At 42.9% G+C, this 16,983-nt stretch overlaps 1 protein-coding gene across 2 annotated transcripts in view; it reads left to right on the top strand.

Moving 5' to 3' along the window:
* Positions 1-16,983, top strand: part of Nek11 (NIMA related kinase 11) — a 238,308-nt gene that overhangs the window by 113,868 nt on the left and 107,457 nt on the right. For both annotated transcript variants that reach the window (XM_048416923.3, XM_048416924.3), the window contains exons 7-11: positions 2,736-2,885; positions 2,994-3,072; positions 6,110-6,195; positions 8,736-8,855; positions 10,415-10,508. In XM_048416923.3, coding sequence (XP_048272880.3) covers positions 2,736-2,885; positions 2,994-3,072; positions 6,110-6,195; positions 8,736-8,855; positions 10,415-10,508 — 529 coding nt within the window. The remainder of the gene's footprint in view (positions 1-2,735; positions 2,886-2,993; positions 3,073-6,109; positions 6,196-8,735; positions 8,856-10,414; positions 10,509-16,983) is intronic.

Here is a 16,983-nt window from a genome sequence, read left to right as displayed (position 1 = left end):
ATTTTTTTTTAGTCTAGTCTGATAAGCCTTTTTCAATTGAACTATTTTACTATGACATTTAGTGTAACTATGTTTGTGGCTAAACTATGTTTAATCTCTCCATGTCCCATTTGTTTTGTTTTCATTTTTATTTCCTTTCTTCCTTTTACTTTAAAATTTGGTAGTTGATTTTTCTTCCTTTAGCTTGTTTTGCTTCTGTGTTATCTTATCCTTCAATGATAGCTTTAGAAAATACAACATGCATCCTTATTACTGTCTAGTAAAAATGTCACTATGACTTCTTTCTCGGTAGCAGAAGGAACAAAAAGCACTTAAAGTCCTGTTCTCTTTTGTCTTTTGTGTTATCCTGCCACACACTTTATTATATACATTTTTTGACTCAACAAGATATTATCTATACTGTCATGTAACATTAATGTCTATGTGTGCATATTCACAGAGTGTTTCTTTAATGTTGTTTCTTTGTTCTAGCATTGCTTGCTTCTGCCTAGGATCATTTTTCTTTTTAGAAGAGCTCCCTTCCTGAACGTGTTTAGTGCTTTCCTGCTGACATGAACACTCTGTTTTTTGTTTTTCTAAAAATGTCATTATTTTATATTTATTTGAAGAAATTTATCATCCTGGATGTGTAAATCTAAGTATATTAAAATTTCTATGTAAGATACCATTAGATCCTCTTAAAGATGGGCACAAAATAGATTGAGATTCAGATATTTTGATTTATAATATTTATGTTGATATTGCTGCTCTAGTCAGTACTGTGTAATTGCTTCTGATAATGTCTTTCTTTCTAAAAGAGTTTGGACAGAAAATGCTTTAATCAAGAGTCAGTTCTACCATTTACTACTGTATCACCAATACAAATGACCAAGTCATTTAGCTTCTCACAGTCAGTTTCCTTGTCTATAAGTTGGAAACAAATATCTGATTTTGGCTCCGTTTCACTGGGGAGGTCTGAGTTCTGTTGTGATATACATGAAAGTGCTTTGTAGTCAACTGGAAAGCTTTAGTGTTGCTGTTGCTTATTAGAACAGAACCATGTTCAGTGTGCATGTTCAGAATTCTCTTACATGTGTGCACTTCCATAAGAAACAATGGAATAACTTCTGTGTTCATGTGTTTATTTATATATACTTTCCCCTTACTAAATGTCAAAAGTTATATAACATATAGCTTATAAACACTCCATTACAAACTCATTTTTTTCATCTTTCAGGAAATCACTATGAAAAGAGGAATCTGGTTGTTACATCATTCACAATGCCCATAAGATAAAAACAGCCTATTGTTTTTTTAATACTGAGGTCAGGGAAGACTTTAAAGGTCATGGTCATTTTCTTTGTAATGTGGAACCATTAAGAACATGTTCCTGCTGGCTCAGAGGTGACCAGTTCAGAGGTGACCACTTGGCACAGTGATTCCACCTCAGAGTTGGGTTGATCTCTGATTCTGAGCTCCTGTTTCATGGTCCCCAAGGGAGAGTTAGACATTTTAATGTGAGCAGCAAATAGTTTCCCTCCCTTTCTACCTGCAAATGGATTCTACTCAGAAAACGAAAAAATAATGCCTGTTTGCTTTTCAGCATGCGTAGCACACACAGAGGGCATGTCAGGCTGATGAATTAAAATTTCCTTCTGCATGCATAGCTTTTGAAAACTACCTTAGGCAGGTAATATGCAGCCTCATTTTGTTTGTCTTTCACAGGAGCTAATTTAAAAATTCCTGGCTACATTAATCAAATTTTAGATTCTTTACTCTGTGCAGACATTTTGCTATTGGACTGTTTATTCTTCCTTTGGAGAAAGTAGTGTTCAGGTCTTTCTCTGTATGCCATCCTTTGTTGGGTCTTGGATTTGTGTGCAGTGTGCCTACATGCACATGTGGGTGCCTATGTGTCCCTGTGTATGTGTGTTTCCTTCCGTGTGTGTCTCTGTCTGTCTGTCTTTTGGGTCCAGGTTTCCCTTGGAGAATAGGTAGTCTGTAAACAAACTCAAATTGATGCTGGGACATTGGCTCTAATATGAGGACACACACAGATGTGAGCCTGTTCCACTTTGTCTGGAGGTCAGAGAGTTTGAGCTTATTTTTGTCTTTCAAAGTTGTGGCTACAAAACAAGATATCTTGAGCTAGGGTGTGATTACTTGGTGTTTTGGACATTAACATGGCCCATAGAGGTGGATCTGTTCCACCGTGACCATAGGTCAGAGAATTCACGCATAATCCTATGCTCCTTCTCTAAAATAGGAGGTTTGACATAGGGGGTGGCTGCCTACAGGATACTTGGTCTAGGGAGTATTCACTACACATTCCTGCCCAAACATCAAATACTTTACTCAGGAAATAATGGTTTGATGTCTCAAGTATTGAAACAAGTACCTGTTCTGGTTGTCCTTTGTGTCATGGTAAAGCAGTCTTTTGCCTTCTTCCCACTGTTTTGTATTGGGATATGAAAGTGTTTGGAAAATAAATGTGGGCGAATTCAGCATTCATTATCTGCTGAGTTGCCCTCCTGGGACTGTCCTATGTACCTGTTTCTTTCAAATCTCTGTTCTTCCTACCTAACATTTCTAATCCTCATGTCCCTAACCTGGATTGTACGAACCTTATGACAGACAGCAGCCCAGAGTGGTGTTTACAACAAGCTAATGCCCAATATCTGTGAGGTTTTTCTTGATAGACAAATTTTATATAGAATGTTTATTCTTTGTTTAAATGTTTTGATTTTTGTCTACAGGTCACTGGCATGCATTTTATATGAGATGTGTTGCATGGATCACGCGTTTTCTGGTTCCAGTTTCTTGTCTGTGGTTTTAAATATTGTTGAAGGTGACACACCTTCACTCCCTGAGAGATTCTCACGAGAACTAAACACCATCATGGAACGGTATGTCAGCAAGTCCGAATGAGAGGCCATTGAAGTTTCATTCCTGTGTTTGAAATGAACTCTGGTTTTTGTTCATTTGAAAAGTAATTTTCTTTTTTAATATTACAGCATGTTGAACAAGAGTCCTTCCTTGAGACCATCTGCTATAGAAGTTTTAAAAGTCCCTTACATCGAAGAGCACCTTCAGGTACTGGAAATGAGAGTGGTATCAGGGCCATCTACCATTCTGTGTCTCAAGGTTACGCTGTGGGACTCAGATATGGTTAAGAATCAGTCAGAAAATTGGGAGTATGGGGGTGGGGGAGAAGGGAGGGCAGAAGAGGAAGAGGTGAGAAAAGAGGGAAGGAAAGAACTTGTGAGAATGAGACAGAAGAGATGGAAGGAAGAGATGAGAGCAAGGAGAGGGATGTTTTTATTGAAGGAGCCAGTATGGGGCTAGCAAAAAACCTGACACTAGAGAAATTCCTGGGAATCCACAAGGATGACCCCTGCTAAGACCCTAAGCAGTAGAGGAGAGGGTGCCCAACCTGGCCTTGCCCTGTAGTCAGATAGAGGAATATCTTAAATGTCACCATAGAACCTTCATTTAGCAACTGATGGAAACAGAAGCAGAGACTTACAGTGGAGCACTGGGCTGTAAGAGTCTGCACTTTCCAATGGATACCCACGCCCGACCCAGGCTGCGCGCTTCCTGAACTCGGGCCCACGAGAAGGGACGATTGTCCTGAGGGTTGAAAAAAGAGACACATACACAAAAGAAACCTGGCTCATCTACAAGAGTAAATGGCAACTTTATTAAACTCAAGTCAGGTATTTATATCAGTGGGCTAGAAGAATCGAAAATGCAAGGCCTCCTCCCATCCAGGAGCAGGATGAGAAGATTAAAGCTTCCCGGCCCCTCGGGCAGGGTCAGCTAGGGGAGGCAGGCTGTAGGCCCACTGCTAAGACTTTGAATACAAGTGGAATCATCATAACAAAGAGAACCAGGTTCTAGCTAGGTTATCCCCTCAAGCAGAGCTAGTGCAGAGTCTCCAGGAAGCCGGAGGTCACACTGCCCTGCAAATCGCCAGGAGAGAAGGGAAGAAACTTTGGTAGCTACACTGGGCTGAGCTCCCAAGTCCAGTTGAAGAGTGGGAGGAATGAGAATATGAGCAAAGAAGACAAGGCCATGATGGGGACACCCACTGAAACAGTCTACCTGAGCTAATGGGAGCTCACCAACTCCAGCCAGACAGGGAAGGAACCAGCATAGGACCAAACTAGACCCTCTGAATGTGGGTGTCAGTTGTATGGCTGGGGCAGATTGAGGGGCCATTGGCAGTCTGCTTGTACTGTCTTTTTTGGGAACCCATTCTCTTTGGATGGACACCTTGCTCAGCCTGAATATAATAGGAAGGGCCTTGGACCTTCCCCAAAGCAATGTGCCTTACCCTCTCTGAGGAGTGGAGGATGGGGGTTGAGGTGGGGAGGGGTTAGGTGGAAGTAATGAGAGGATGGGAGGGAGTGGGAACTGGGATTGGTATGTAAAATGAACAAAAGATAATTTGTTTTCTTTTTCTGAAAAATAAAATAAATTATATATATATATATATATATATATATATATATATATATATATATATATATATAATCAGCCTGAAAGGAGCAAAGCAGGACTTAAGCGAAGCAAAGAGGAACACTGGGAAAATCTCTCTGCAAAGCAGGCTACACAAACTCTAGTTTCATGATGCCACGAGACATGGGAAGCTGGGGTTCTAATTTTCTGCCTAAAATCATTGTTATCTACCCAGTGGCTCTGAGACTGACAGATCTTACTTGAACACTTTGAAATCCATCCCTGTAAATGCAGGAATATACTGCTAATAATATGGAAATCTGGGATTTTCATTGAACTGTTATTATTCCCTCCTTAGGACATGACTTAGTGTCTTTAATTGACTAGGTGTCTCTTCTTTTCCTTCGTGTTAGAGACCTTGATTAGACAGAGGATCTGCCTAGGGTCTAAGAAGCTAACTGTTCTCTCCAAGGCTTTTATCTTTTATGAACCTCTCAGCCAGCTCCTTAGCAAGTTTCCTCTGTTACGAATAAGTCTAACAGGAACCACCAGGTCACCTGCCTTGTAATGGGTGCCTACTTTTCACCAGTGGGGTAAGATCTAAATCAGAGGAAGCAAAGACAAGAGTGAGGTGTGCTCAATCGTGAGACACAGTGCTGACCCCAGAGAGGCTAAAAAGAAAGGGCAGGCATGGCCTGTTCTGCTGACGTTTGACTGCTAGAGTGAGAATTCAGTAGCCGAGGAAACGCAGGGAACATGAAAATGCTAACAAGAACCTAGAAGAAAGGAGACTGGGATTGCACTAAGAATAAAGAGAGAGAAGGGCTCTTTGGTAGTCATAGGCGTCGACACCATCTTAATGGCGGGAACACACAGCCAGTCATGTAAACAGTCTAGGGAGGAAACTCGAAGAGGGTATCAGATCCCCCTGAACTAGAGTCACAGACGTTTATGATCTGCCATGTGGGTGCAGAAAGCAAACCAGGCTTCTCTGGAAGGGCAGCCATTGCTCTGAACTGCCAAGCCATTTCTCTAGCTCTGCAGTATTTCAGAATCAATATCACACTGATAGCAAAATATAAAAATTTAAAGACAAACTCCGATGAGGCCAAGATTGGTGAGAGGCACGCAGGGTGTAGTTGCTCAGGTTCAGGGTTGGGTCTTGTCTGTAAGCATCTGGAATCCTATGCTGCATGGCTTTGGACATTGATTTTGATTTTACAGATGAGGCTCCGTATTAAGGCCTCCCCTGCTTGCTGAGGTCTGTGTTACACCTTTGGATCTTGTACCTTAGCTAAGTTTCTCATTTGCCTAAAGTCCATCTCATCGGGGTGAGAGGGTTGACAGTGATGGCTAAAGGCTGAGAGATGAGCGAGTATTCCTGGAGCTGAGGGAAGGCCTGTTGGTGCTTCCCGGGGAATGGGTGAGGAGGGAGAGACAAGGACAAGGTGAAGTTAGAGAAGAAGACAGGAGCTCCTCCTGGGGGACCTCACACAACCCACCACACCATCTTATTTAACCCTTCGGAGAGAGAAAGAGCCGCTGCTGTGAGTTTACCTCAGTGCTTTGCTGTGGTCAGGAAGATCAACCGGAAAAGGCGCTTGGGTCCTCCGTGCCCTTCCATTGCTGGAAAGGGGTTCTAAGGCCATGGTGATTTCCTTCATTTCAGCACCTGATGTGTAAATACTCAGACACGACGCTGGAAGGCAAGAACTTGTTTTGTCAGAAGGATGCTGTTCAGATAATTAATGCCATGTAAGTAATTGCTTTATTTTTAACAAGCCCATTCCATGTAAATGCTAACTGCGTCAGTCTTTAAAAATCTATTAGCACTAAGCTGACTGTGCAAGGCATCCTAGATTGCACTTAAATCTTGCCAAGAAATTAAGAAACTTCGGTAACGTGGCATTCAAGAGCCATTTGCCCCGGGTGATCGCAGGCTGAAATCCTGACTGTCTAAACCTCCACACAGCTCACAGATCTGCAGGGCAGCACCACAGTTACCCTGTGATGGCATAGAGAAACGAATATCTCAGACATTTAGGAATGTTTCTGCTAATGAGTCTTCTGTCGGAAACCTAAGTGACTTCATATGGTATTTGTTTAACTGACAGAGTATGTATCTATGGAAAGAGAGTGTTGTAGATATTTGGGGAAAAATGCCAAAATTCACTTTCTTCACATATCATACACACTATCTCTCTCTCAAATAAACAAACAAAATAAATAGAGGCTTTCCAAAAGAGCAACAATAATTTCTAATCCTGACTTCTTTCTCATTCAAGAAATTCCTTTGGTTTAACTTGTCAAAGTACAGAATGGTGGGCAGTTCCAGAGCAGTGGTGGGCACCTGTACAACAGTGAACTAGAGATGCCAGGGGACCCCGCTTCTTAAGGATGGAATCTGTGATTTTGTTGATGGGACTCTGTTTAATTTTATCAGGACCCAAAGGCAATGGCTCTACCTCCCCAGTGGTATGAATAGCAGTGGTATGGGAAGAGGAGCCCCCAGGCTGATACAGGAGCCCTCGGGCCAATACAGAACCCCCCCCAACACCCCCTAATCCCCCCACCCCACCCCCCGCTGATACAGGAGCCCCTGGGCCAATACAGGAGCCCTGGGGCTGACCTTCAAGGCCAAATAGCCAGATACTCTGCTACTCTCAGTAGACTCACACACAGGGCAGACACACTCCTCTGACACACACCCCAGTGCAGGCACTGTCCTCCGACACTCCCCCAGTGCAGACACACTCCTCTGACACACACACACCCAGTACAGACACTTTCCTCTAACACACACACACCCCAGTGCAGACACTCTCCTCTGACACACCCCAGTGCAGACACTCTCCTCTGACACACACACACACACAAGTGCAGACACTCTCCTCTGACACACACACACACACACACACACACACACACAAGTGCAGACACTCTCCTCTGACACACTCCAGTGGTTTCTTGACTGTATCTTAGTTATTTTCCCAGCCTCACAATCCACCTAACAAACGTGCACGTGGAAAAGTTCCTGGGGGTAAATTTATAGACAAGTTCTTAATATGATTATTTTCTTGTGTTGCTACCCATTCTTTCAAGAAAGTCTAAGTTTTATTTTTGTTTATTAACTAGAGGTGTGAGAATAGAGGTTATCTTATTTTTAAAATAGCAAGTTTGCTTTGCACAGCAGTTGTGGGACAGTTTGCCTAGCACACTTTACAATTAGTGGCGCGCTGGAAATCAACTGTCTGAAAGGCACTTCACACTGTAAAATATTGATTTCAAATAGTCCCCTTTATTTTCAAGGTCTGTGGTTATGTTTCAGGGGGAGTTCATTTAAGTCCTACAAAATAAGGGGGTGAATATTCCTGATAAATTGTCCCTTCCTGGGACATTCTGGTCTGGATGATACTCTGTTTCTCACAGTGTTTCTTAAGGAAGAAGTTGAGGACAAAGAGTCTTCTGAAATATTTCTCCCTAGCAAATTGGGACCGGAGGAGAAGTCACTGGGAATGTAGCCTCAGGCCTTGCCATCCTTGTTTAGTGTGCGTGGTTTCTTCAACTTAACAAAAAGAGGTTCTTCAATAAATGAAGGATGCCCTTATGAAGTGGGTGGAAATGTTCTCTTTCATAGTTACACAGAGATTCCATAACGTCCAAAAGACGTTATGGTGTGTAATCCCAGAGATACGATTTGAGCCCAGGGAGTGTTGTTAACCTTCATAGTTACCCACTGGAATGTCTATGGGAGTTAGCCCAGAATATAAGCCGTTCAAGAAAACACAGTTGTTATAATGCCACCCTTGGGCAGTGTGCATACATTATCCCACATGATGCTCACTGTAACCCAGCCTGCTCTTTACAGAGGTAGAAACCTGGGTTCTTTTTCTGCCCTTGGCTACAGGGTGGCGGAGGTAGGATTCACCGTCCTTCCAAAGATCGAGAGCTAATAATGCCCAGAGACAAGTGACTCTGTCGGCCTATTTACTCTCTAACGGCCAAGATCCTAATTTGTCTTCCATTATAAAAGCCAGCCATAGGAAACGAAATGAGCAGAAATTTGGAAAGTACACAATTTGCTTTTAAGCAGAAATCTAATTTGAAAAATAATGCTGATTAACTCCAGTCCTTATTGGCTCATTACCCACTTGGAGTTTATTAGATTTTCCGGGCCTACCCTGAGACGCTGCTGCTCTCTCCACAGAGCAATGATACTTCTGTAAGATATTTGTTTATCTTTTCTGAGCGTGTTTGGTATGAGTTGCATGTTGGGGAATGTTTATTACTTCTAGGCAGAAAAAGATTCACCTGCAGCCTCTGCAAGCCCTGTCTGAAGTGCAGAAAATGACTCCGAGGGAAAGGATGCGGCTGAGGAAGCAGCAGGCCGCTGATGAGAAAGCCAGGAAGCTGAAGTAAGCTGCCTTTCTTTTGGGTGCCCCGTGCCCTGCGCTGCCTAACAGTGCTCTCAAAGAACTCACTCAAGGAAAACAAAAGCCAAAACCAAGGCGCACATGATCACTTGTGCCTTCATTCACTTGCTCCCCCAAACAAGATTCCTGAGCCAGAGATTGGATGTCAAGTACTGTTTACGTCAGGTGTTTAGGCCTGTGTGAAGGTCAACTGAAAAGTAGGGAGGTTACCAGTGATGAAAATGTGGGCAGGCTCTAAAGGAAACCTCATTGGCTGCTGACTCTTGGACCTATCCCATCAAAAAGCCGAACAGACAGCTTTGCAATTTAGTCTGCCTTCGTTACTTTCCCCACTGTTTGATAAAGTGCCCTGAAAGAAGCAACTTAAGGGAGAAAGGCCTGCTTTGCCTTACTATTTGAGGTTACAGTCCATCAGAGTGAAGTCATAGGCCGTAGGACTGTGAAGAATGGCTAATGAGCATCTTTGTGTGGGGAGGCAGCTCATTTGTTTGCTGATCTCTGTGGGGATAAATGCTCTTATCATGGCCAGTTTCGGGTTACCAGGTGATATTTATGGGTTGTTCAGTTGGGAAGATTTATGTGCAGTCTGTTGTTGGGAGCCAAAGCATGCTGGTTCCTATAAACTACTGATTGTGGCTCTGAGGAGATATATGCCCTGAAATATTTGAGTCATTACATCAACTCAGAGCTCAACTCAAAAATTCATGTCATTGGTTGAATGTAAATGGGAAGTCAATCCGAAAGGAAGACATAAAAAAGGCAAATGTAATACTTTAAATGCATATTAAAATCATTATACAGATTAAAATTATTTATAGGCAAAAGAATAGCATAAATATTCTACCTAATATACTAATATTGTTGCTATTTGGTCTTAATTTAATAAATTAGTTGAATTAGAATTTTGACCATTGTTTCTAGGATTCTAGAGAGGCCGTATATTTTATTTATTGTCATTGAGATATGCCAACACTGTGCACAATCTCAGTTATTATGTATAAAAACTGAAGCTTGTGGAAGTAAAGAATTATGGTGGCTTCTGGAGAGAGGTGGGCATGTTAGACAAAAGGAATCCTAAGTCCTAGAAGTCTGCCAGGCATCATGGGGACTAATAATATGGTATTGGAGAGTTGAAAGCTACTTGGGCAGTAGATCTGTTACCCCATCCACAGTGCTCACACCTTCCCTGACATGTACTGCCATTGTCCTGTATACAGGCTTGCTCATCATGAAGCAGAGTAAATCAGTGTCTTCACAGTCAGGATGCTCAGGGCCGAGTATTATCTTCTCCTGATATTCCAGGGGTTCCAGAGTTGACTAAGAGGCTATAGCTTAATTGGGTGTGCTTTGGAAGAGCAATTTCACCTGAAATTTAGAGAGAGAGAATCATTTAGGGTGCTGCGTCCTGAGAGACAGACCTGATAGTTTGACTTCCTGATAACCCGGCCTGCCTGTTAAAACAGTGATCATGATTGTTTGTATACTCTAGATATGACTTAAAATTTTGTACTGATTTTTATACATTCACATTAAATTTACAGAAAGATCGTGGAAGAAAAATATAAAGAAAATAGCAAGAGGGTGCAAGACTCAAGATTCCAGAAGTTTGAACCTCTAAGAGTTGGTGTGCCCCATGTAAGCATCCATATTTCATGTTCACATGGAATGTTTCCTTGCTTTGGGTTCCTCAGATTCATCAAGGTAAATATGTAGGAAAAGGGTAGAAAACCTCCAGGCGAACTTGGCCCAGCTCAGGGAGGGCTCTACAAGTAAGCCCACAGCTGATGGTGGCCCTAATGCAAAGCAGCTTATATCCGGAAGTGGACCAGTTGATTCAGCCATCACCTAGCAAGTGGCTACTGTTTACAAAATAACTGAATTTCCCTGAATGCAGAGATTATGGTTAAGATGATTAATTAATAGAGCAAATATGCACACATCTGATTTTCACTTCTATCCTGTATGTTTTACCTCTCCAGTCTGTCAATCCCTTTTTGTCTTATGTTTATTTTTTAACCCTTTATTTTCTGTCTTCTATCCTTATCATGCACTGTGATAAGAACTTCATTCAAACTGAAGAACAACCACAGATATCTGATAGTGAATAATTAGATTTGCGGGACCCCTCCTCCTGTACTTCTCTGAGTGACAAATTCTGTTTTCATTCGTGGTTGAGACTATCTCTCTGAGCCTTGGTGGTAGGATCTGATACTAAGGTAGTCTATGTGTCATGTGGGACAGCTGACATCAACCTCACACAGCACATTCATTGGGGCAGAAAAGCTTTGTGATGCTCCCCCAGAGGATATCTCTGCATCTGAGATGCTTTCCTTGAACAGAGAGAACCAACCCTTGAGACAGACTGTCAAGCAATGCCCTGAACCTTGGTGCTGTAAATTCTGTGGCTTAGCTTAGTCACTGCAGGCCTTCAAACCCTGGGCCATGCAGAAGCCTGAGCAAATCTTTCTCTTAGAAGAGCAAGACCTAGGAAGACTTGTTTTCTGTCTGTCTGTCTGTCTGTCTGTCTGTCTCTCTCTCTCTCTCTCTGAGCAAGACAATGCTCATCTATCTTCCTCAAGTATTTAGAGGGTCAGATAGTCCAAAGTTGGATCCCACAGTAGCCTGGTCTCCTCTGTGACTTTATGGGTCTCCTGCTTATGGAGCTGGCCAATAGACACTAAAAGAGGCTGATGGTAAGTGCTCAGTCTTACCCAGTGTTCCACCTTCCTGGTGCCTCCATTTTTAGTGAAGCCATTTGTGGCATCTGTCCCTGGTCTCAGAGACGTGGGAAACTGTGAGGGAGGCCTTCCCTGCTTGTGGATGCTGGCAAATAGAAAATTGCTGACTGAAAGGACATGGGGTCAGCAACAGGATCAGGTCTCAACTAAAAGAAAAGTCTCTGTGCCACCAGTATGGAAGTACCCATGCCCTCAGGAAAACTGAGTGCCCTGCTTCAGCACCCCAGACACTCCTAGGCACCATGAAGATTGCCTACGGTAGGAGATCTTTGTCCCTGGCTCTGCTTTGTCCATACAAAACTGAAAACCAGGCATTCCCAAGCTGATAGGGTTATGAAGATTCTTTGTTTGTTAATGTGTTCAAACTGCTTGCTCAATCACCAAAATAAATTGGGGTGCTTATTTCTAGAATGCCAGGAATTGTCTCTAATCTTGAGATCAGAGACATTTCTTTGCTGAGACTGGAGCTTGAGAACCAGATATGGTCTTTTTTTTGTATTATGATGCCCAAATGGCCCCCCTCCCTCCTTTCCTCCCTTATTCCCTTCCTTCCCTTCTTTCTCCCTTCTCCCCTTCTTTCTTTCCTTCCAGAGAGGGACTTACTATGTGTCTTAGACTGGCCTTAAACTCATGAGCCTCCTACCTCAGCCCTCAAGTGCTGAGATTACAGGCATGTAAAGTCACACCAAGCCCTGCTTTTATTTTGCAGTTACCATATGGCAAATAGAAAGTAAGACTTTTTGTATTAGAGACTGTTCTACTTCACCTGTTTGCTTTTATTCTTTGTCCCTTTAAGATAATCATCTTGGTGTTTGATGTAATTATTGCCAGTAGTCTGAACACAGTGTATGACACATGGTGCAGCTGAACCGCTATGGAAGCCAGAGCCTTTCGGTAATCTCTGCAAATGGGGCATTAATGGAATAAAGATGATCTCAAGGCTGCATGTCAGGCAGAACCTGAAGAGATTTTGTTACCCACATGTTATCACACAGAACATGGGGCCAGAGAAAGCATCTTTAATTTGGCCCAGCTCAGATTAAGAAAGAGGTCGCACAAAGATCCTGTTTTTCCCAGCATACATCCCCAGTGACTTCCTGGGTGAGTCACTTTTCTTGATGCTGTAACAAAGTTTCCGACATAAGCAACTTAAAGAAGGGTTTTGCTTTGGGGAAGAGTTTTGAGGAACTCGTAATTTGAAACTCTAGTCTATAATGACTGTGGAGTTGTGATGGCAAGGATGTTGCGACTGCACTCAGGACGCAGGGACTGTCATTGCCCAGCTGACTTTCTCCTTTCAGCCAGCCTAGGAACCCAGCCTGTGGGCTGATGCTGCCCACATTCAGAGTAGGTGTTCCTTCTTCAGTCAGCTTTTCTGCCAGCACTTACACAGGCACACCCAGAAGTGTGTTTCCATAGTGATAGTAAATCTCATCCAGTGGACAAGTAAGATTGACGCTCATGCTTTCCTTTCTCTCAGCAAGTAGTGTGTGTGTGTGTGTGTGTGCGCGCGCGCTCAAGTGTGTATACACACACACACACACACACACACACACACACACACAGTCCTGTCCTGGCTAAAGGTTTTAGTTCATTCTTTGAGTTTTAGTTTCTGAGGTTTAGTACCACTGTCTCTGGTTCTCAACTTCTCAGGAGTGTTTTCTGAGTTTGTATATGCATAGGAGCACTGTTAGCATGGCAGCATAGGAACAATAGGAATAAAAAAAAAATCTTTTCTCATTTTATTTATCAATCTCAGTTCCCACTTCCTCCTCTCCTTCTGTTCCTTCCATCTTCCTCCCCACCCACCCCCCATCCCCTCCTCAGAGAGGGTAAGGCTTCCCATGGGGAGTCAATAAAGTATAGCACATTGCTTTGAGGCAGGGCCAAGGCCTCCCCCTCCCATATCTAGGCTGAGAAAGGTATCCCTCCAGAGAGAATGGGTTCCAGAAAGCCAGAACAAGCAGTAGGGATAAATCCTGGTCTCACTGCCAGTGGCTCCACAGTCTGCCCCAGCCATACAACTGTCACTCACATACCTAGTTTAGTCCTATGCTGGTTCCTGCACTGTCAGGCATCTTGAAATTTGCATGCAAATGGATGGAACTAGAAAAATCAATCCTGAGTGAGGTAACCCAGACCCAGAAAGATGAGCATAGTATGCAACCACTCATAAGTGGATACCAACTGTAGAGCAAAGGATAAGGAGCCTAGAGTCTACGACCCCAGAGAAGCTAAGTAACAATGAGAACCCTAAGAGAAACATATGTAGAGTCGCCTGGGAAGGAAAAATAGACAAGATCTCCTGAGAACAGTAGGTTCTTATGTTTAATATCTCATTGTTTCCTAAGTTTGTATATGGATGGAGCATTGTTGGCATGGCTGTAGTTTGAGACTGTTCGTTTGTGTTCCAGACACCCAGACTCGAATAGTCACACAGAAACTATATTAATTAAAACTCTGTTTGGCCAATAGCTTAGGCATATTCTTAGCTAGCTCTTACATCTTAAATTAATCCATTTCTATTAATCTGTATATCATTACAAGGCTGTGGCCTACTGGTAAGGTTCCAGCATCTGTCTTCTGCTGCTGCTACATGGCCTCTCCCTGACTCCACCTACTGTCTCTATATATCTCTGTTCGGATTTCCCACCTGGCTTTACTCTGCAAAGCCATTGGCCAAAGCAGCTTTATTCATCAACCACTAAAAGCAACACATATACAGAAGGACATCCCACATCACATGGCGGCATAGGAACAACACGTGATCCATTGTTAGTGCCCTTCTCTCTTTCAGAGGTCCTTTGTCTTTGAAAAATATCTTCTGACTTCTCAGGTCCACAAACCAGCTGGTTCTCTTCTAAATTCCTTCTGAATTATATGACTTCTGGGACACTTCTCAAACTTCAGAGCGTGCCAGAGTATCCTGTGTTATCTTGATTCTGGTCCTATTGGTCCAAGTTAGGGCCTGGGCTGTCAGATGTCTAATAAGCTCTGCCTTGCTTCCGATGCTGCTGACCAAGAATTGTATCTCATTAGTCGGTGCAGAAAGCGGGGCACCTGAACATGACCATCCTCCTCTAGATGAAGGAAGAACTGGAATGGCACTACTGAATATGTCTCTTATCTCTTTAGAGGAAAAAATCATTTAATGGGAATGGAAGAAAAGGAGGCATGACCTGAGGGGAAGACTTTCTTGTTCACCCCAGGCAGAGGAGGGAGCTGGGCAGCCAGGCAGGGAAGAGGCGAGACTTAATCATACTCACAGGCACAAGCGGGAGACAGGCTTAATGATATTCACAGAACAAAGGAAGAAGCTAAACACTGTGCAGAGGCCTGAAGGGTTTTCATCATCTCGGGGAAAGGCATTGTTGAACTAAAAAGGATGAAATAAAATATGACAGAAACTGGATTAATCAGATGCAAGAGGCTGAAGGAAAACCCGATAAAGGAAAAATGCACCTGTCTTCAAATGCATTTCCTTGCTCCTCTTCTCTCCATTTTGATGGCTTCATTTCTTCCCAAGTTCATTGAAGCTCTGCTCTCAATTCCTTCTTCCTCTCTTGCCAGTCTGGAACGAATTCCTTTGTGTTTCACTGTGTAGAGTGTGTTCATTGGATGTGTGTGCATGTTCATGTGTGTGCATGTATGTGAAGACTAGAGGGGAATATTGGGCTCCCTCTCTATTCCTCTTGACCTTATTTTGTGAGAGCATGTCTTCCACTCAACCTAGAGCTCATTGATCATGCTATGCTGGCCAGGCAGCAAACCCTGAGGATCTTACTGTCTCTACCTCTCCAGCTTTGGGATTAACATCTGCCTTTTTTCTTTTAAATCCAGATGCTAAGAATCTGAATTCAGGTTCTCATGAGCCATATCTCCAGAACCTTCCCTTCATATCTCCCTTCATATATCTCAGAAAAAGTTAGAGGAGGGACAGTTTTGAGAGTGAATGGAGCCAGCATGTCATTGATATGAAAATTCCCTAAGGAATTTTCAAGGCATTCAGGGGAGTGGCTTGATTTGTTTTCAGACTTTAATTGACAGTGATTTTATTTTGACCAGCATTTTCTGCTTAACTGAATTGGGGTTTTGAAATTTTGAAGCCCAGCTGAGTGTGGAATCATGTTTGACTTCATTTCTTAAGAGGATAGCAGCTTAGAAAACAAAAGAAACAAAGAAAAACTACACTGCCATACACAAGGCAAGCCCAAGCCCAGGCTGTCCTTTTCCCGTGGCTTGTACAGTTTGTACTGGCACTAGACCTGGGCTTCCGTGAAAGCATCTAGCAGACCAGGACTCCAGTCCTGGCATTCTTGGAATAGTTCCCCCCATGAAAGCTGATTATGAGAGAAAATAGGGCAATTCAATATTACATGTAGTTTGCAAACACACACACATACATTAAAAAAAGTAGTAAACTATAAATGGCCTATTGAAATTACCATTCATATATTTGGGCACTTTACATTTTATTTTTATTTATTTATTTAATTTTTGTTTTGTTTGGTTGAGGCCATATCTCACATTGCACAGGATTACTTCAAACCTGCCATTTAGTCCAGGATTACTTAATGTTACTGCTTCTGCCTCTGTGGTGGTTTGAATGAGAATACTCTCCCCTCCCCCTCCCCTCACCTCACCCCCCACCCCAAAAGGCTCATACATTTGAATGCTTTAGTCACTAGAGAGTGGAACAGTTTGGGAAAGATTAACCTTAGGAGGTATTGCCTAGTTGGAGTAGGAGTAACCTTAGTGGAGGAACTGTGTCCTTGCGGAGTGGGCCTTGAGGCCCAGTTTCCCTCCCTCCTCCCTCCTCTCTTTTTGCTGCCTGCCAATCAAGATGTAAAGCCCTTAGCTACTACTCCATTGTCATGCTGGCCTGCTTCCTGCCATGATGATCATGGACTAACCGTCTAAGACTATAAGCAAGCCCCAATTAAATGCATTTCAAAATAAGAGTTGCCTTGGTCATGGTGTCTCTTCATAGCAATAGGGCAGTAGCTAGGACAGTTTCTCCAGCAGGAATTATAGGCATGCATTTACACAGGACTGGGGATTGAGCACAGGACTTTTTTTATTCCAGGAAAGCGATCTACCAACTAACACACATGTCCAACCCTACCTTTTATGTTTTTGAAGGTGAATTCCTTCATCATTTCTTAGATATTTGTCCTTTAGGGAATTGAAATTCTTAGACTCTCAGGACTTGTAAACCCCGATGAGACATGGAAGCTGTTCAAGCTAGTTTGTTTTGAAACGAAACCGAGAAGGACTGGAATGAGGAGAAGTTGGGTGGGATAGAGTGGGTGCACGTTGGAGAGAGATGCTTGCTTCTAGATGCTGATGGAGCCTGTATTTGGCTGAACCCT

Source organism: Myodes glareolus, chromosome 4, assembly GCF_982192425.1.
Source record: "Myodes glareolus chromosome 4, mMyoGla1.1, whole genome shotgun sequence".
Taxonomy (NCBI): Eukaryota; Metazoa; Chordata; class Mammalia; order Rodentia; family Cricetidae; genus Myodes; species Myodes glareolus.
Note: the sequence above shows the minus strand (reverse complement) of the source record. Positions and strands in the feature narration are given on the sequence as shown.